The following is a 20872-nucleotide window of genomic DNA, read 5'->3' as shown; positions in this document are numbered from 1 at the left end:
TATATACACACTAAAAACGCTAGTAAAGAAGATTAAAATAAATACAGTGTTAATTTATTTTTTTAATCTAACTAACAATACTGTTAACTGTTAAACATACGCAAGTGTGACTTACTTGTAGTTGACTATGACCATGCAGCATGCAGCACGCATGAATGAAACTCTACTTTTTTTCAACATTGGATAATAATTGAATTCATACCAATGAAGACTAGTTTTGATCCAAAAATAATATTTATCCCGTTATAATAAGGTTTCATTTTATAATCAAATTATTTTTATTCACAAAATTTTAAGTTGTTAGTATTTTGTTATTAAAAAAATTAATTCACAACTTCCCATACTCTTTTACTGTTAAATTACCTTATAAATCTTTACTTTTATTCACAATATATGAATTTGAAGATTTATCGAAAAAATTGAGCTTGTTTTTATTAAAATTGAGGTAAATTTTTATTTAAAAATAAATTTTGAAAAATAAAAGTTTACTTTTATTGATGAAATAAGAAGAAAAAATAGCGCAAATTGATTTTGTTTGAATTGTCATAATTTTTTCCTCTGGAAGTTCAAAGAATACATAGATTTGAATTAAAATTCAAATCAACCTTTGGAATGCGCATGAAGGATTCGTTGACCAGTTGGTAACTGTGCATTGCCGTCGTTTTTAATAACAAAATCTACTGTTCACACCGCAATCATTTGGTGTGTTCTTTCCAATTTCCAAAATAAATAATATATATTAATCTCAAATATTTTTATTTCTATTTCATACATTGTTTCAGAGGAATAAAATACAATTTTATGCATGAATTTTCATTATTTATTTGAGCCCTTCGATAATCTTTTGAGATTGCAGAGGTACTTATGAAGTTAAATTCATCTCTAGTATAGTAATCGGCAATCTGGCCTGTCCATTATTTGTGCTATTTTGTAGTTTTTTATTTTATTTTAAATTGTGTCATTTTATTCTTATACAAGTTTTTCTTTGAATAGTTAAAATTGATGTCTAGTTACAATGTTTTGTATTCTTTACCATTTTTACTCATTTAAAATTTTAAACAAAAAGCATTTATTTAAAGTCTACTTATTTTTTTAGGAAAAATGTTAGAAAAGTTAGACTTTAGAAAGTTCTGCTTCAATATCACATTCTATCTTACGGTAATTGATAATCAATTATCAATCTTATTGAAACAATTTTCAATTTAGGATAACTATATTTTGTTCTAAAAATCTTTTAGTTTATTTTTTTTATTAATATTTGAACTCAATATTGGTAAATTAGTTAAAAAAAATTGTGTTTTTAGTTAGTATGTTATATTTGATTATATTATTTCACTATTCTAATGAAATCGTGGTGTTTTTTCAACCTTCTTTAATTTTTCTTGGATTGAATTTTTTTTTAAATAAAGGAAGTTATGTGTGTTGAAGTATTATTCTGAGAATTTATAAATCTGGAATGATTATGCTGTTCATGAGAATTTAGAATTTTGGTGATAAATTTTGTATGGGATGTTTTAAATTGGAAAGTCATTTCTATTTCTATTTTGATAGAGAAATATTGGATTTTTTTTGTATTTGATGGTTTATTTGAAGTCAAATTTATAAATATGGATCTGTTCATTTTTTTTGCTAAATAGGGTCAAGTGGTTAAGGGAAGGATAGGTGAAGTTGTACTCCACCGACTCAGTTTCAGTTTTTTTTTTTTTTGAAAAAAACAACGTTGTCCTTACAGAGAATGGTTTATGTGTTGGAAAAAGTGAAGTCGTCCTCATATATGACGATTTCACTTTTTGTTGTCAAAAGAACCTTAAAATACAAAAAAAAGTCGAGAAATATTGCATGGTGAATTAGAAAATAATTTTGAATTGCAATTTGAAACTTGAGAGAAAAATGAAAGTTAATATATTATTTTGGATGATATGGTCGAATCTAATTAAAATGCTTTAAATATGAAATTTGTGTGGTAGAATAGTTGAAATTGGTACTTTAAACTTGTGAAGAAAATATAATAAGCAGAATATGTTTTTAATGACTTTTGAAAATGATGAGTTATTGTATAATTTTTTTTCCAGTATTTTTCTCAAATAAAATCTTCCCCACTCAAGCAAGAATTGTGAATGAGTTAATTTTGTCTATGTTGTGTTATTGGTCAAACAACATTTTCAAATGTTAATTATTGTTTTATTTTGGTTATCAAAGGAATGAGGTTAAATTATGAATTTGAATGATGATGGATTGGATTAGTTTTGAGTTAGATACTTATATAAATGTGAATACTTGTAGTAATGTGTGAATTAAGAACACAAAGCTACATTTAAAACAAGTAGGATAGTTTCAACAAGTGTTTAAACAAATAGATTAAAACCAATACCTCATATGATAAAAAAAACTAAAACAGAGTGTATTGCCTAAAACATCAATACGTGTTTTTTTAACCATGTCAACAAACATTTTTTTATGTATGTTGATTTGTGTTAATGAATGGTTAAGAGTTTGAATGCACTTAAATGTATATGTTGATGACCTAATTTATGAACTAAAGTACAAAGATTATTATGTATATTTTGAATAAGAGAAGCCTTTACTTTGAACAAATACTTATGAAGCTCTATCAATTGAACCATAAAAGGAACATAAGATATATTATTTTTCTTAGAAATAAGAATTTATGATGTTTTATCGATGAAAAAGAAAAGATGAATGGAGTTTTCTGAGAGACAGTGACCAGTAGAAGGTACATGAAATGAAAAGGCATTGGATGCTTGGAACATTATTGGCATAAGATGGAGTTGTTTCTGACGTTAAAAAAATAAGTTACTTCATCTGTCTTCATTATCATTTATTGGAGAGAGTGAGCCCCCCCTGCCCATATAAATTGGCGTTACATAGTTTGGATCATAACTAAACCCCACTCACTAGGGACCAATATTCACGAGTTCATGGCCTCACCCACAAAATCAAAATCATCTTCTACCAAACCTTCATACTGCTACTATGTCGTAAAATGCGGCACTTGGAGTTTGGATCAGGGGTTAGCTACTATTTATCTTCCATGGGGTTTCTAAATCATAGTACGGACATGGATATCTTTGTCTTTTTATCGTAAAAACATGTTATGTTACCTGAGTAAATAAAGATCACAGTATGCTACTTTTGGTAAAAGAAATTGTCAGTATATTATCTGTGTAAAAAAAGAAATTCTATAAAGTTGATACTCAAGGAAAAGAATCATTTGGCGACCGGATGCAGTAAGAGAACACTGGTTTTTGTAGGTGGGGCGTGCGTGTTCACAAAACCTAAAAACAAAAAAAAGGCATCACTCACATTTTGACTATTTTTACCACTCCTACATAGTACATGCTTTCGAATCTTTCTGGTGAATTTTAGTACATTACTCACCGCCACCCTCGTCCGATTTCAGAAAAATTCCAAATTCCAAAATTTACGCTCAATTTCAACTCGCGGATAATCTGTCCCCATTCATGACTCATGACCATCATCATTATTGCCCATGTTTTCATCAATAATAATTATGTAAAAAGCAAGCATCTCTATTTTAAAGTAAAATCATCCAAATGCCACAGACCGGAAAAGAGAAAAAAAAAAAAAGAAGAAAAAGGGGTATAGTATATACCACCGATGGAAAGATGATAATAGTACGCATTTGGATAAGCGTTTCCAAAATTACCAAGTTGAAATTGATTCAATATAAAATTCTTTCATTTAATGTTTTATTCCATAATAGTTTTCACCCAAATTCTTAAAGCATGACCCAACAGATTAGTATCTATCTTAAATTACATCAATTGATATTTCAACGTCATTTTAAGCGGAAGCTATAACTAGCTTCTGTAAAACACATCCAGATGGTCAATATCACATTCAAAATTTGAAAAATGTTCCATTTGGTTTGGATGTGAGACTTGCATTAATTAACATGAATTAAGAAACTACAGATTAAGATATCAAAACTCTGTTTGCTCGTAGATTTGTGTGCTTTATCTTCGAATCACAACCAAACACATCAATAGGGTGGGTTTCGCAAACGTTACCATGAATAAAACGAGTATAAATAAACTGATCAGGGGATCTACACAAATACAAGCATGTACTTAGATTATATTATTCCAAGCTGAAATAACTATTGGGAAGAACTCTGTAGGCGTGCCTTGATCCATGACTCGAGATACCGCAGCTCCTCATTGTTTATGGAGTGGGCAAGACCAGGATAAGCCTGCGGAGTGCCAACAAAACAAATGTCAACGTCGATGGACAGAAGGGTGGTTCATTGGATAAATAACTGAATTGTTGAAAACATAGAATTCACCTTAAACTCACAACCAACACCATTTTTTTCAAGGAAGGGGGGACCTGCATGTCCAGCTTCGAACAATACCGTTCTATCAACCATTCCGTGGCACCATAGTATGGGTGTCTGTAGATATATACATATAATACGTCAAAAAAGCATAAAACAAATGACAACTGCATTCCGCAAATTCACTCTGGTGTCATGCTCAGGGTACACCTAAAAGTGATTCTAAATTCTAATGACATAAAAAGTTAAACACTGTGGCGTGTCATTGTTCCAACAACTTCCAAGGAAAATTGAATATCAACAACATCACGCCCTGATGAGAAAAACCAACATAGCTGGCACCCGTGCTTGTGAAATGGAACTTTTGGATTTAGGGAGTTGGGCTCCGAAAATTCCTTCATGTAATGAATAGGGGAATTAAGGCATGAATAAAACTCGTTACACAACAGATTTTGATAGAAAAAACAGAGTAGAGAGAATATTTGTTATGAATATTTTGCGTGTCTTTTTTTGAGCCCCCAGGCAAGGCATAATAAAAGAAAAAAGTGGCTATAGTACTCCGGTGGGAAAAGTTGCAGCAAACTTTTCCAACCAGCCAAATGCCGCATAAGCTAATTTCTAATATGGAAAATGAAAGATGGAAAAATGAGTTTTATAATAGTAAAGCAACTTTACAACAATAGAATGTTGTAACAATACCCCTGTTCAAGAGCAGCCTTATCCTCAAGGCCAGAAATTAGGAAATTTCTTCAAGAGATCATAGTAGAATTTCCAAGTATCTTGGTCATTAAGTAAATTCTTCCACTTGACTAACAGTTTACCAGTAGCAATGCTACCTCGCTGGACCATTTTTCTGTCCAATATTATCCTCTAGATCCCCTTAACTGAATGGCCACGAAATTGTAAAAGCAAAGGATGAATGAAACAGAGCGAGGGTCTATACGGCTCTTCAATTAGGAAACGTGAAACACATTAAGAACCTCTTAATCTAGAGGAAATTTCAGATGATATGATACTAATACTATTCTGTCTATCTCCCGTTAAGGACCATAAAATTTGGTAGCAACTTATGGAAAAAGTGCTTAAGAATGGAAAAATCTTTATAAGTGCTTGACAATGGAAAATTATTGATAAGGCTGGGTGTACACTGATTGGATTGGGTTTCGACCAATCCACTCTTGATCAAATTGCATTGGATTAAGTCAATTGGCTCACAAATTTTTGAATTTGCTAAATTTTTTAATTTAAAGAAAAATTGTTACATTGGTTAGTTTGTTTTTAAATAAACATTTATTTAATATTTAAAAAGTACAAATTTAGTTAATAAAATAATGAAGTGAATTGAATAATAGCAATATTACTATTATTATTGATATTAATATTATTTAATAATTGTGGTTGAGTTAAACTGGATTGATTCTTGAGTTTAACTTACCAAACCTGTCACTCAAAAGCAGAGGACATTTAGTTGGGTCGGATTTGACTCAATCACAAAGAAAACTTAATGCGATCACCCCAGATTGTGTAGTTTTGCTAGTAAGGTAAGGCAAATGAATACAGGTGGTTGACCATAAACCACTTCATAAGGAGTAGTGTGTAGTGCAGAGTGATAGTTGGTGTTGTACCACCACTTAGCAAGCGACGCCCACTTAGACCATGAAGAACCAGCCAAATCAGGTTTGCACCTCAGACAAATACCACAAATTTTGAAATACTGTTGTTGGATATCCATGAGCATACCTCTCCAGAAAAACAGAGATTTCACTCTGGCAGTTGTGACATCTTGATCAGAATGTTCCCCTGTAAATGACTCATGCAGTCATTTCAATATTATAAGTTTGAGATAAGAATTGGCACCAATAAATAATTTGCATTTGCATCTAAGTTCTCCTCTATGCCAAGAGTATTTCAGATGCTTGTTAGGATCCCACATAAGCTCCTGAATAAGTAATTGAATACTATGATCAGCAGACCAACTGTTAGGTTTGCTCCAATAGCTTCATCTGAGCATTATTAAGCATCATTGGAAAGCTCCCGACTTTTGAACATCATATACTATGGCTAGAAACTTCCTCTCATATATTGACATAGCTTAATGCGTAGGACTCAAGGATTTGCTAATGTAAGCAATAGGGTGCTTATCTTGCATTCAAACTGCACCAAGATCCAGAACCTGAGGCATCTGTCGTCACAATGACAGTCTTAGAAAACTTGGGGAGAGCCAGTACCGTGCTAAAATAAGAACATTTTTCAATCCTTGGAAGGCAGGCACTATTTGAAAATGTTGATAATACATATGTCAACGGTTTTGCAATTTTACTAAGTCCTTCACCAACCGTGGGTAACAATCAACCAAACCTAAAAACCTATAAAGCTGCTTTTAGGCCAGTCTGCAAGTCCGCCACTGCCTGAATTTATTCATAGCTTTATTGGACTTTGGAACTTTGGATTTAGGGAGTTAGACTCTGAAAATCCCTTAATCTAAAGAGTTGGGGAACTAATTCATGAATAAAACCAGTTACACAGCAGATTTTGATTGAAAAAACAGCAAGAGTAGAGATTAGATTGGTTATGAATATTTTGCGTATCTTTTTCTGTGTCCCAGGTAACGCATAAAAGAAAGCAAGAAGTTGCTACAGTGCTCTGGCGTGAAAAGTTGCAACAAACTTTTCCCACCAGCTTAATGCCACGTCACCTAATTCCTAATACGAAAAATAACATATAGAAAATAGCATGAATTTTATAACGTGAATTTAAGTATTGCAACTTTACAGCAATAGAAAATGCTCTATGATAAGTATGAAAAATACTTATTATTCTTATTTTATTGGACCTCTTAATTGTACTTAATCATGTGTTTTGTGGGAAGTTTTAGGTTGTTTTTAGGTTCTTTTAGGTTTAGATATATTTTGTGTTATCTTTGAGATTATTGTATAAGAAAGTGAAGGATTGGAGAAGAAGTGAGGTTATTCTGTCAGGATCCAGTCGCCCAGCGAAATGGACCAGTCGTCCAGCGAGTGTGCTCTTTCGCCCAGCGAGTAATCACTGGTCGCCCAGCGAGTAAGTCATCTTGCCCAGCGAGAAGACGGTTTTCTAAAGTGGTTATAGTTTCGAAAAGTTACACGAAACTGTGTGCGGGAGTGTGGGAACGCGACAGAACTAGAAAGGAGACGAAAAAGCGCCATTCTAGGGCAAGGAGACTTCACAACAATTCATCCATTCCATCAAATTCATCCATCCTTTGTTCTAGATGCTTAGGAGTGACTAAACTCCTCCTTCATTGGGGTTGGATGTAATGGACCTATACTCTTTGTAATTTTCCTATGCAATGTAATCTCTTTCGTTGTTCATATGTTTTATCTCAATTATAAATGTGCTTGATGGAAATCTTTGCTATTTGGTTGTATCTAATTATTGGAAAATAAATTGGAACTTAACCTTGGATAGAACAACCATGAGATTGGGTTCTAGGAATAGACGTAATCTCTAGGTCATTCTATACATCAAATCTTAATGCAAGTCATGTGTTAAAATAGTTAAGGAATTAATATTTTGACATATTTGACTTAGAACTTACTTCTAAGGAATTAGGGGTTAGTAAGCTTATGATGAGGATGTTTGAGCACGATAGAGAAATTGTGTAGGAAATATTGCGTTAGTATGGTTCATGAAATCCAACCTTGATGAAGTGTTTCTTAAATCCTTTTATAACTTTAGTGTTTATTAATTTTGCATGTTGTTCTTAAATTAAACCAATCTATTACGTTGACATTATTGCTAAAATTAGTAAATAATCACACTTAGACAAATGAACACAAATCCCTTGGAAAAACGATACTTGGACTTCCATTTTTACTACTTGTAACGAATTGGTACACTTGCCAAAGAGTTATCACTCTAATAGCTTGATATTGGAACAAAAGTAGAAATATAAGTTCTTATGTGTATTTATAGTCATTGAAGTGGTCTTCTATGTTGATCGGTGTACTTTTGTTTGGATAATTGTTTCAAAATTCAAACAAAGATAAAGGAAAACTCAATATTTCCACGTAATCCTAGGATCAAGAGAGAGTTGGAGTTGAACCAAATTGGTTGTGACAACCCTTTTATTTCCTCATCCCAAATGATAATAATCACTCTCAAAGAAAATGAATGGAAAATAGCTAAGCTTGACAAGAAAAGAAACGGAAGAGAAAATATTAAGGTTGGCACACAAGGATTAGTACCTGCTTTGCCTCGGGCGTAATTTGTTCTGTAATAGAAGAATTGAACGGAACCCAACCACTAAAGATTGCACCTCCACCTAAAGTTTTAGGGTACAGTAGAACACTAGCCAAGGTTAAGGCACCTGAAAAGTAATATCACCATAAGCAAACAGTCTACATACACAAGCATGGCCCACTCTTCAGAAGCAAACACATAGACTGATCACTGACACACTCAAATAGAAACGGGAAGAAATGAGAGACCTCCTTGACTGAATCCACAGATAAATACATTTTTGGGGTTTACACCAGCAGCTATTTCCCTGTCTATAGTAGCATGCACATTTTGAACAGCTTTAAGTAAACTACTCTCGTCATTGGGAGATTCCTGACAATAAGCAGACCATTTTTCAGCAAAAATTTATTAGATCGTCAACATCATCCTGACCTGAGCGGGACTTCCTAAATCAAGTTGCTCAGCCAGAGCACTAACTTTTTTAGGAATCAAAGCAGTTGAACATAAAACGTAAAAAAGGAAAAGACACCCTCTTTAAGCTTGGTAAACAGGTAGCACTGCCTCGAGTAATGCTTTCAGCGTAATAATGTTCACCATCTCACATTTTTTAAATGAAAAGAAAAAAAACAATTCAAGCCAAATGTAATATTTGTACTTCGAATGACATTCTGACAGCACTTCGCAATACAGAAAATGAGGAAAAAGAAGACATAAAATCTCCTAGCATTACGAAAAAAGGGAAAGGATATAGCTTGTTATACCATTTATTATTTTCACTTCAAGATTTATGATTCAGGAAATACACTTAATATTTGAAAAACAGAGAGGTTATACATGAAATAGTCCAGGAGAGATAAGAAATCTAAACTTACAGCTGTGACAGGAATCTCGAGAATGTCAAACCACGAAGGCATTACAGAACCATCTACAAAAAGAGCAAATAACAATAATATATTACTCATCTTTTAAAATGGGAAAGCACGCGGCATTTTCATTGCATTGTAACTAAGAACAGATGATTTCAAGACTATCACGACGTCAATAAATGCCATGTAAGAAAATGCTAATATGCTGTATAAAATTTGAATATCGTACACCTGTACGAACAACATTAACGAAGGAGCATCACTTAGAAATTCCAAACTTGTAATTAACGATACCTAACCATTTCCTTGAACTCAAGTAAGCTAAGATCTCCTAAAAACCTAAATTAATGTCACAGGGATTGGCCTATGACTGTGAGAAAATAGCAAAATTCGTAACACGATAGTGACCAATTAGGTGAATATTTGGTAGTTGAGATTTGACTCGTAATTATATGGTTAAAATTGGTAGGGAAGAGTTGAGTGAATCAGAGTTGAATTTTGAGCACAACATCGGCGATCTCTTGAATAGGTAGAGAAAAGAAGACGTACAGTTGCAAGTGACGGGGGCGGAAGGGGCAGAAGGGAAGGACCATTTGGTGTCTCTGAATTCGGGAGAAGTGAACAAAGTTTTGATGGGTTCGTTGGCTGGGCCAGAGTCACCGAGACCGTGAAGCCACAGAACAAAGCTTCGCGCCCTGGACATGGCGGAGGAAGAGGAATCTCGCTGTAGTGGTTGTGGAGGAGAAGAGGGGTTTATGCTCTTTTTGGGGAAGAAGAGTAGAAACAGAATACTGGTGCTTAATAATGTAACTGTAAACATCACCTTCATCTCTCTCTCTCTCTCTCTTCATCTATGCCCTTCATTGCATTATATCTTTATTATTACAGTATTGGTATTTTAATTTAGTTATCATTGTGAGTATTTTGATGTCTAAGGTATAGTCCTTTAATTAACTTTTTAGTATTTTTTTACATTTTTAATCATTTCTTAGGTCGAAATCACTATATCCAATTCAAAATTGATATATCCTAAAAGATGAATAAATACACAATCACACTAATATTACAAATGACAAATTTAACAAAAAAAAACCTAGTCAACATTAATATTCAACACCACTCATGCTTTACGATCAATTAAAACACAAAAATAAATAATCACAACTCATTTAGTTCACAACATTAGTAAAAAAAAAAAAAAAAAAACTAGTTTCATTTACCTAAACTTAAGCTTCTAATTCAACTAAGTTACACATATTTTAGCTCACACAATATTCTACTTGAACAAAGAAAACTTAAATAATCTATATACATCCTAGTGATCACAATAAGACAAATACTCACCTTAAACTCAAAAGTGACACATTCAAAAACCTATCACCCTAATGCATGCATATTTCTAAATGACTCAATAAATGAGTAAAATATAGACTTCCTCTATTAAAAATTATGATTGTGACAAAATTATTATGTTCAACATCAAAATTTTCAAAAAAATAGAAGAGGTGTAGAAAAAAAAATTATAGATAAATTGTGGTCTTTTATAAAATGAACTCAAATAATTTATTTATCCATTTATAAGCTTGACCGTTTAATAATAAGCAATCAAACTTTATTTTTAAAAGACCAATTACTCTTATACATTTTATAGGTCCTTATGAACTAGGTATATGTTTAATATTTAGTAATTTTTATCTGCATTTATTAAGAAGTTCGTTATTATTATTTTTAATTTAAAATATATGTAAGTAGAGTTAGGATGATTTTAAACATTCCATTATGTATAGTTCAAGCTATGATGTAAAATACATGTAATTAGAATTGAAATAATCGTAAGGTGTAAGGTTAATGTTCATTTACCTCAATCATTATCTCAAATAAAACTAATAAAATAAAAATAGTAAAATTAAAGTTTTTTTAACAGTATTATTTTCTTTTTTTTATTATACTAAAAATAATATATATATATATATATATATATATATATATATATTATTGTGCAAAAGTTATTATTTTATTCATAATGCATTAATACGGTATCCCCTAGTATATATATATTTTTTTTTAAAATTAAAAGAGTGATATTAGAGGTAATGTTTTTTTTTTTGGAGATATCTCTCCTAATTCTAGTTGTCCATATAAAAGTATATAATAGTAGAATACAATATTTATTGAAAAGAAAATAAAAGAATTGCGATATTTCCCGAAAAGAAAATAAAAGAATGCGATATTTCCCGAAAAGAAAATAATCGGAATAAGAAACTCTTTTTACCTTTGTCTAATTTACAAATTGGTTTATATCTCACAACTATTTTTTGTGTTATGTGTTGAAAGTTACCCAATTGTGATTAAGTTTATTGTTATTCATGGGGCATAAAATATTAATTTGTTAATAAAATGAGAGTTGGGAAAAAAAATATAGACAAAATATGCAATATATTTGGATTAATTTCATGGACACAATTATTAATGAATTTTATAAGATTTTTAAAAAAGTAACATCTTTACTAATTATGTTAATAATTCAGTTTGTTTGTTTTTATTAATTAGTTTATCAGTAAGTAATATTTAAATATCATAATTTAATAAACTACTAGTTTATTATTTTAAATGTATAAATGATCCGTTAATGAATTAATAAAAAGTATTTTATCAATTATCAATTAATTTACAAGTTAATTTTAACAAATACGAACAAAAAAAAAGTAGTATTCGTAAGAATTTTTAAAAACAATACTGTCAAAGAAGTTAATATATTAGAACCCATTTTTATAATAGAACCTCTGTTGTTACGTGGGTGACCAGAAAATTTTTAAGCCCTTTCTGTCCCCGACCTACTAAGTCTGCACTCAGTCATTTGTCAACAACAATCACCAAAAAGCTCACAGAGTAATTTGACTACAGTAACATCCCAGGGCCATCAGCATAAAATGCATTGGTCAAAAGGCAAATTCCGAATGCAGGTTTACTCACGAAATCATCTCTACAATTGTACGATTTCAGTGGTCTTGCGTCAAATCCAATAGATTTGGTACTGGATAAAGGGGATGATGATGATGTTCTTTTAGTTGCAACCTCATCAGTTATTCTTTTATAAGAACTAAACCACTTTGCTTGCATGTACCCGATTCTTCTCCATGGAGGTATATGCATCTCTATGCTTTTCATAGAGCTCTTAATAGCACTGCACATTAGCCTCACAACCTGTTTCAGCTCTTCCAATTTCCCAACAAATATTTCAGGGAAAACGTCAAGTAATGAACAATAATGGCTTATGGGACGAGCTATTTCAAATTCCGCCACAAGGGAGATTTCAACAATGTACCGATTTCCTGCATAATTTACGTCAATATACTCATAGTCACCACCTGGGAATCTTCTGTTTCTCTCCCACTTGCATTTGCAAAGCCCTGTGCATAAAAAGGTTAACAAAAATAAAAAAATCAAACTCATTAACCAGTGGACAAAAATAAATGTGTACTTTCAAAAGTCAATCTCACTAAATAAAAAAGAAAATCGAAAGTTACAGCACAACTCACCAGCATCCAAACCTCTCTCGCGCATTCGAGACATCAATTGTCGTTTGAATTCCGGTGCCGATTTCTCGTTTTCCGCAACGAGGTTCATCACAAGTTCAATTTCTCTCCTAATTAATCGTTTGGCATCATCATCATCGCCGCCATCGTTACTGAATATTATTTGAAGGATCTCCCTCTTCTCAGAATCAAACCACTCCAAATCCTCGTCTCCATCATCCCAAACAAAACCAATAGCATCTTCTTCCTCTTCCTTCTTCTCCATGAAGGATTTCACAAGGTCCGACAGATCACTCAGATCCTCCGGCGAGTGCTCAGTTTCGCCACCGCCACCGCCACCGCTCTCGCATGGCCTCACACGTGCCACGTCAGCTTCGAAGGCTGCCGCCACCCTCTCAAACCTCACCGGAATCCTCCCCATTCTTTCGCTCTGTAAATAAATATGGGATGAATGAATGTATCTATATACGTCTGTCGAAATTAAATGATAAAATGATGTGTACATAAAACGACGAAAGAGAAAGTGGATGGAGTAAGAATGAGAAGAGAGAAACTACTTCCACCAATGTATATATATACACGTTGCAGTTTGAAACAGACCTTTGGTTGTAGCAAGGGTAGAGATTTAGTTTAATTGCCACACGAATGTGGTCCAAATGACCACATTATTTCTTGAATCCAACAGCGAAAACCGTCCAAGTTCATTTTTTTAGGTACATTTCATATTTATGTGCCGTTAAATTATGTATCATTTGTGGGGTAGAGGAACTGTATTATCTTATCCTACAACATCGAAAGATGTATATCCGTCAAACTCTAAATTATACGTCTATATCTTTACTGTTTATCGACCCTTTGTTATATAATCACAATTATTCATGCTAAATTATATTTTTACAAACTTTATACTGTATATACATTATAATTAATATAATAAAATTTAAAATGAATAAATATTTTTAGGCATAAGACTAGTATTTTAAATTTGTAAAAATCAAACTATATTATGATGTGAAATTAATTTACGTATTAATATTATAAAAATATTGAAATTTAAATTAAAAATAAAGATGAACATTAAAAACGATAAGCTAGGATAATTATACAAATAAAAAAGTGTTTGAGATTATTGAAAAAAAAACTTTTTATAGCTTTTAATTGTTTAAACAAATAAAATTTCACTATAAAAATACAATATCTATTCAAAAGACACAAAAACAAAGGTAATGAAAAGTTTAATGTATAGTATTAGAATAAAATGTAAAACTAATTAATTAAAATAAGAAAATATGACTTTTAAAAATTTCATACTGTTCTTCCTTTAAGTTAAATATGTTTTTTTTTATCAAAATACTTTATATATATATATATATATATCATTTTTAAACTAAATATATATCTATTTCATTCGTATACTTAATTATAATCATATAAAACATCATTTTTATTAAACGACTTATGAAATAAAGTTCTATAATGAATCATAATATAACTTTAAACGTAATTTTTTTTAAGTAATATTTTACATAAATTTTATAAATTACATGAACAAATGAATATATATTTAATTTAAGGATTAAGAACAAATTTAAAAAATAATTTAAAAATACGACATGTATTTAACTTCTTTTCAAATTAATTTTGTTTTCTTTCATATTTTATCTTTGGCTTGATCTCGATGAAAAGTATTAGTTTAACTTCAATTAGAATTTTGTGAAATTGATTGAGATTGAAAAGTCCACTCAATATTATTTTTTAATTGATGCCACCAATTTCTTTTTTAAATTTAAATTCAATTAAGATTATTGGTCTTTATTACAGATGTTATGTTATTGATACATAACAATGTTATTTCTTGATTAAAGTTAATCAAAATTCTCAATGATACTTTTTAACTTATGTTAAACATTATACGTTGAGTTGACATGAAATAAGATTATTTTAAAGTCTATGGTGATTATTTTAACTAAATGTTTGCAATAATTCATTTTTAATTCATGTTTTTTTTGTAATATATGTATTTAATATTGTTTTTGGTAGTTGATAATTGAAATGCTTTATCTGAAGAATTTTTTTAATAAATTTAGTTTTTCTAATTTAAAAAATTATTTTAAAAAATAAGGGTTAAGTATGTTTGTAGTCCCTGAACTTTGACCAAAAATTGGAATTCGTCCCTGTCCGAAACTTCAATATATTTTGGTCCCTAAACTTTAAAAATGAATGAATATAGTCCTTTTAACTCAATTTTTTTTAAGTGTCGAACATACTTCTTAGTAGATATTGAATCCATAATGTGTCAAACAGTGTAAAAAATTCCAATACTAATATGAAAAGCGTTTGACACGTCAAAAAAAAGTTAACATAATTAGGTTAAAAGGACTATATTCATTCATTTTTAAAGTTTAGGGGCCAAAATGTATCGAAGTTTCAGACAAGAATAAATTCCAATTCTTGATCAAAGTTCGGGGATTAAAAACATACTTAACCCAAAAAATAAACAATTAAAAATAAAAATAATTCAAATTTAAGTGATCCTTGGAGAACCACTAGGTTAAGGCTACCAGAACTCCTAGTAAATACAAGTGATCTAAAAACTTTGAAATGCAAGAGAATAATAACTTTCCAAATTAATTTAATAGCTTAGACACTTTAAAGAAAGTTACAAACTAACACAACCACAACACTACAAAAAATCTTACTACAATTGTTTGAAGAGTATATAAATACTATTTTTCTATCTAGTAACACGATAACATTAAAATATTTGAGAGTAGTATGCAAATTGCTCTTTACATCAATCTTGAAAATGACATATTTTAGTATTGAAAAATTAATTTGAGTTTGTTAGATTCCTTGTACCTTATAATTGAATCTACTATTCAGTTGCTTCATCTTTCTCTGCTAATTAATTTTTAATTTTCAGTGTTTTTAGAGTATTGAGCTTGCACATTTATATTTTCAAACTCCTTTTAAAACTTTTGAAAATAATACTATTACATATTACACGGTTTATCAATCAAATATATCACAACAATCATCTTCACTACTTTACAACTAATTTCTGGAATTTGTCACTATATCTTTTATATATTTTGCTAAAATAATTTTTTTATATATAATTTAGTTTCAAATTATAATTATGACCACTTAATATTTTAATTTTTTTTGACAAAAAATATATAGAATTTTATCGACTATTCAACTGGATTGATATGCCTAAATGTCTTCTTGTTAGAGAATTTTAACAACTAATAATCTCATTACATCATATAAGTAATTTTTTAACTAGTCAGACAGAGAATGAATTCCTAGTTTTAAAAAAAGTGGTTTATTCTTTAAAATATTGATAATTATTCATAATGTCTCACCGTATTAAAGTCATAGTAAGTTCAAATCCACCAAATTATTTCATGAACCATTTTAAGATTCTAAGGAAAATACGTTTTTAAACTAAGTGTTGATATTCAAAGATTGTATCTTGCATATATAATCATAATAATCATAACTTTAAGGAAAAAATGTTATGAATTTGTTTGACAAATTTATGTGCTTTATTTTTAGATTAAGTTTATTTTGATCATAATTTTTATTATATATATATATATATATATATATATATATATATATATATATATATATATATATATATGAGAGTTAAAAAAAATCAAAGCATATTCTTTGAGTTTTTCATATTATTATTATCTGAATTACTTTAAAAGATATAATAATAAGTAATATTAAAAGTTTTGCTAATATTGATGGATTAGTGAAGTTATTTACAAGTATAAATGAAATTGTAAAAAAAAAAACTATTTTTCTTATATATGTATGCATTTTATGATTTGTATTGAATAATTTTTTAAAGTTCATTTGGGCTTTTTTTATGATATTTTGTAGTTGGATAAATTTATGTCCAATTATATTGGAGTTTGGTTATGTATTAATAATTAATAATGTCACTTTATATGTGTTTAAGCATATCAATTAAATATCTTAATCTTGTATGTTTCTTGAATTCATAATATATTCTAAGCAAAACAAGACTAAAATATAATTGAAAGTTTGGTTTGGGCTAAACAAAGTTCAAAATAAGAAAGTTGATGTACTTAATTTTCATTTAATTTAAAACAGTTTTGTAACTCAAGAAAAACTATTTATAGTATCTCTTTAATTTTATTCTAAATTATGTGAAACTAAACATCATGGTTAATTATTTTCCGTCACAAACGGATTTTGTTGCATAAATAATGAGTCTTCTTTATTAAACTTCCATTTTTTTTTTACTTTTTTTTAATACATTTTTAATTGTTTACCATCTTTTTTTAATTCAAATAACTTTACGCTATTTTCCATTAGTATCAATATAATTTTAACATTAATCAATTTTTCTATCCAAAACTATTTTTAAGTCTTTAAAAAAGCAAAAAAAAAAAAACAAATATATACTTGACAACCAAATAAATATAATTTTCTTATTTCATTGTTGACATAATTAAATAATTATGATTAAAATAATTTCTTTTCTGACTTTAAATGTGTATGTATTTATTCATTGTTGATATATATATATATATATATATATATATATATATATATATATATATATATATATATATATATATATATATATATATATATTATGATTTAAGACGTTAATGAATTCAAGACCTTTATTTTTATAAAAAGAAATTAAAATTAATATAAAAATGTATTGGTAATATTTTTATAAAAAAATTAATTTTAATATAAAGATGTATTTGTGATATATGTTTATGTTTATTGATAAACATATTCTTTTATTATTTTTTTATGCTTAAGTATAAACTAACTGCTTGAATAGGAAAAAAAACTAAGATAAAAAGATGCATCTAATATGAGTGGCTTTATAAATAATTATATTTATTAATTAGTGTTTTTCATAAATCATTCACTATTTTAAAATAGTAAGAATATGAATGAGTTTAAAAAGAAAAATTAGTCTCCCCTTGCTGGAGAATCCAAGTAATGAAAAATAGGAACTAAAAATAATATGAAGGTGGTTGATTATAAATCTAACAATATGTGTATAAATGAATTTATATATATCCATGTGCATATGATACTGTATAAACAAATTACAAAGAAAATTATGTAATGTGAATGGGTTTATAAGTAGTTCTATTTCCAACCGCAAATCTAGGTAATTCAAAACAATTTTGGTTAAAAATTAAGACAAGTAAATGGTTAATCGTAAAAATATATGTAAAGTAAAGGGTTAACTCTCACATGTATCGAGCTAGAAAAAGTTTAATTCAATCTGACTTATTACTTGGTGAACAAATTTTTTTATAATTTATGTTAGTGGATTAGTGAGTTTGAGTTTACTTACTTTCGAATATTTTGTTTTTACAATTTATTTTTTATATTTGTTGTAGTATAATAAAAATGGATTGACTTGATTTATTTTTTTATAGTAATGAAATCAAAGTGTTTACCTAATTCTTCAAATATTATTATAAAGATAGTAGTTGAAAATTAAAGTATAAACTCATATAACTTGACAAAATAAATTAAGCATCTAAATTATTTAAATATTACTGAACAATATTTTAGTACTTAAAAATATTAAATTACATATCTATATACTTAAAAGTGGGATATAAATTTAATAAAAAAACTTATTAAAAATTGATGAAAATATTAATAAAGTGTTGTTGGTCATGAGTTACAAGTTAATCCATATTTAATTTAACTCAAACTTAGGGAATTAAGTGAGTCAAATTCATTTCAACCCGTTCAAAAAGTTTGAACTTTTTTTAAATTCAATGAGACTTAAACTTTTGATAAATTAAGTTGACTGAAAGATTATAACTCAATTTGTCTATCTCTACCGGTTATAACATCATGAAAATTTAAGATAGAATTTTGATGTTGAAAAAAATGACTTAAATTTTTTTATAACTTTCCATTGGAATATAGTAATTATATGCAAAACTACAGCCTATTATAAAAATAATTACGAAAATCACACCTGAATTTTTTATTCAAAAGTTCCAATTTTTTATGTATTAATAAAACTAAAATAAAAAGAAAAAGTTTGAATTTCAATTTTTTTTTTCAAAAGGAAAAAGAGTTTGCCCCCAATTTTGAATATTCAATTTAAATAATCCATTAAAATTAACTTATAATTTGAATAACTCATATCTAACTGTTTGATAAATTAAATAGTTAAATATATAATTTGCAAATATTAATTTTGATAATTTAATAAATTAAATAATGACATATATATAAATTTGAAAATATTAGACAAGTCAAGCATAGAGTTTTTGTTGATGCTTACAAGTATAAATGATCCTAAAAGGAAGTCCAGATTGACAAGTCTCATCTATATCCAAATCGAAGTACTTATCTTGTTTATCTCTCTTTTGGTGCTGAAAATTGGCTGCTGCACGTGACTTTACATAAAACTCAACAGTCACAGGTAGTAATCTAGTTTCGTTGCATGGAATTGAGACTAGGTTCAACGAATCCTAAATTGGTGTCCAGATGCATTGAAGTTTGTCAACTGTATTGCAGTATCTTCAGTTATCTCAGCAACTGCTCAAACCAAACCCCTTAACATGCTGCAAAGCTATATGTGTGTGTCAGAGAGAGAGACTCCATTTGAAGGAAAACAAAAGCTGAACCAAACAAAGCCAATTTTGTGGAATTTGGTTAACTTTATCTGATTGGTAATTTTTAATTCTTTTTTTTTTTTAAACTTACCCTTCCTTCTCAATTTTTTAAATTAAAATATAATAATAAAATAACATGATACTCAAAATTTGATAAATATATTGAGTGATAAGCTAATAAAATTACAAGATTAAATATTTAATTAATATCACTAAAAAACATAATTTTACTTATACTATTTATATGACAATTTGCAACATAATACTTACTGCACCGATTACATTGAGCTCTAATATGTTACTTTTTCACTCTTACTCTAAGAGAAAATATTGATTTAAAAAAAATTTCTAAATTAAAGGAGGAGACACTTCGATATACATCATAACAAAATTGTTTATGACAATTAACATAATAAATAATATTAATTTATTGAATGAAAATAATTAATTTTATAAATATGTTAATTAATTTTCATTGTATATATAACAAAATTGTTTATGACAATTAACGTAATAAATAATATTAATTTATTGAATGAAAATAATTAATTTTATAAATATGTTAATTAATTTTCATTGTATATATGTATAATTATTCTTATTGGATTTGATCGACATGTTTCTCGGTGAAGTATGAGACTCTTAAGAGCCAAATGATGTCTTTTGGTGAGAGAGTTTTCAATCTCATTGATAAAAATAAGGAAAATCACCTACAAAAAATTTCTTTAACCATTAAGTGAGTAAGAGTTTAAAAGATTTATATCATACATGAGTAATATTGAACGAGAAGATTGTATACGAATTCTACATGATAATTCACAGTCCCTACTAAATGTGGTATGATAATCTATTTATAAATTTTCTATACCTTAAATAAATATATTAAATAGATTCAATTACTAAAAAATAATCAAGTATTATACATTAAAGATATTAGATAATAGATTCTTATATCATAATATCATAAAAATATAATAAAATGTGATAACAAGTTAATATATCATGAGATATTAATTATTCAATTATAAACTCATTGAAAATATTTTATAATATCTTGAAGTTATGTTCAATGTTAATGCATAAAAACTTAATCATTTTCTTCAATTTTAATGTAATTATGTTTAATATACTATATTATATAAAAAGTGTAATTTAAACTGATCGATGTACATTGCATATACTATTGTGTGTTCATTTCTGTCTACCAATAAAGCAAAAATATACTGTTAGAATGTAATGGATATAATTATCACCAATTTAATATTGACTCAAATT

The 20872-nt window shown here is 28.5% G+C and overlaps 2 protein-coding genes across 3 annotated transcripts; both read right to left on the bottom strand.

Annotated features, from left to right (window-relative positions):
• Positions 1 to 3797: 3797 nt before the first annotated feature.
• LOC114176111 (probable carboxylesterase SOBER1-like) lies at positions 3798 to 10268 on the bottom strand. Of its 2 annotated transcripts, XM_028061043.1 has the most exons (6): positions 9955 to 10268; positions 9412 to 9464; positions 8788 to 8911; positions 8545 to 8666; positions 4328 to 4435; positions 3798 to 4234 (listed from the first exon to the last, which is right to left on the bottom strand). In XM_028061043.1, the coding sequence occupies exons 1-6, from the start codon at positions 10232 to 10234 to the stop codon at positions 4142 to 4144; spliced, it is 780 nt and encodes a 259-aa protein (XP_027916844.1). In that variant the 5' UTR covers positions 10235 to 10268; the 3' UTR covers positions 3798 to 4141. The 2 variants fall into 2 exon arrangements, with proteins under 2 accessions (XP_027916844.1, XP_027916845.1); XM_028061044.1 differs by lacking the exons at positions 3798 to 4234; positions 4328 to 4435 and adding an exon at positions 4489 to 4713 and having other exon boundaries at positions 9955 to 10260.
• Positions 10269 to 12093: 1825 nt separating this feature from the next.
• On the bottom strand, positions 12094 to 13480 carry LOC114179320. The gene is made up of 2 exons (XM_028065620.1): positions 12945 to 13480; positions 12094 to 12815 (listed from the first exon to the last, which is right to left on the bottom strand). The coding sequence occupies exons 1-2, from the start codon at positions 13444 to 13446 to the stop codon at positions 12304 to 12306; spliced, it is 1014 nt and encodes a 337-aa protein (XP_027921421.1). The 5' UTR covers positions 13447 to 13480; the 3' UTR covers positions 12094 to 12303.
• Between the last annotated feature and the right edge of the window lie 7392 nt (positions 13481 to 20872).

The sequence above is a fragment of the Vigna unguiculata genome, chromosome 3 (assembly GCF_004118075.2).
Source record: "Vigna unguiculata cultivar IT97K-499-35 chromosome 3, ASM411807v1, whole genome shotgun sequence".
NCBI classification, from domain to species: domain Eukaryota; kingdom Viridiplantae; phylum Streptophyta; class Magnoliopsida; order Fabales; family Fabaceae; genus Vigna; species Vigna unguiculata.
This window is presented reverse-complemented; position numbering and strand designations above follow the sequence as displayed.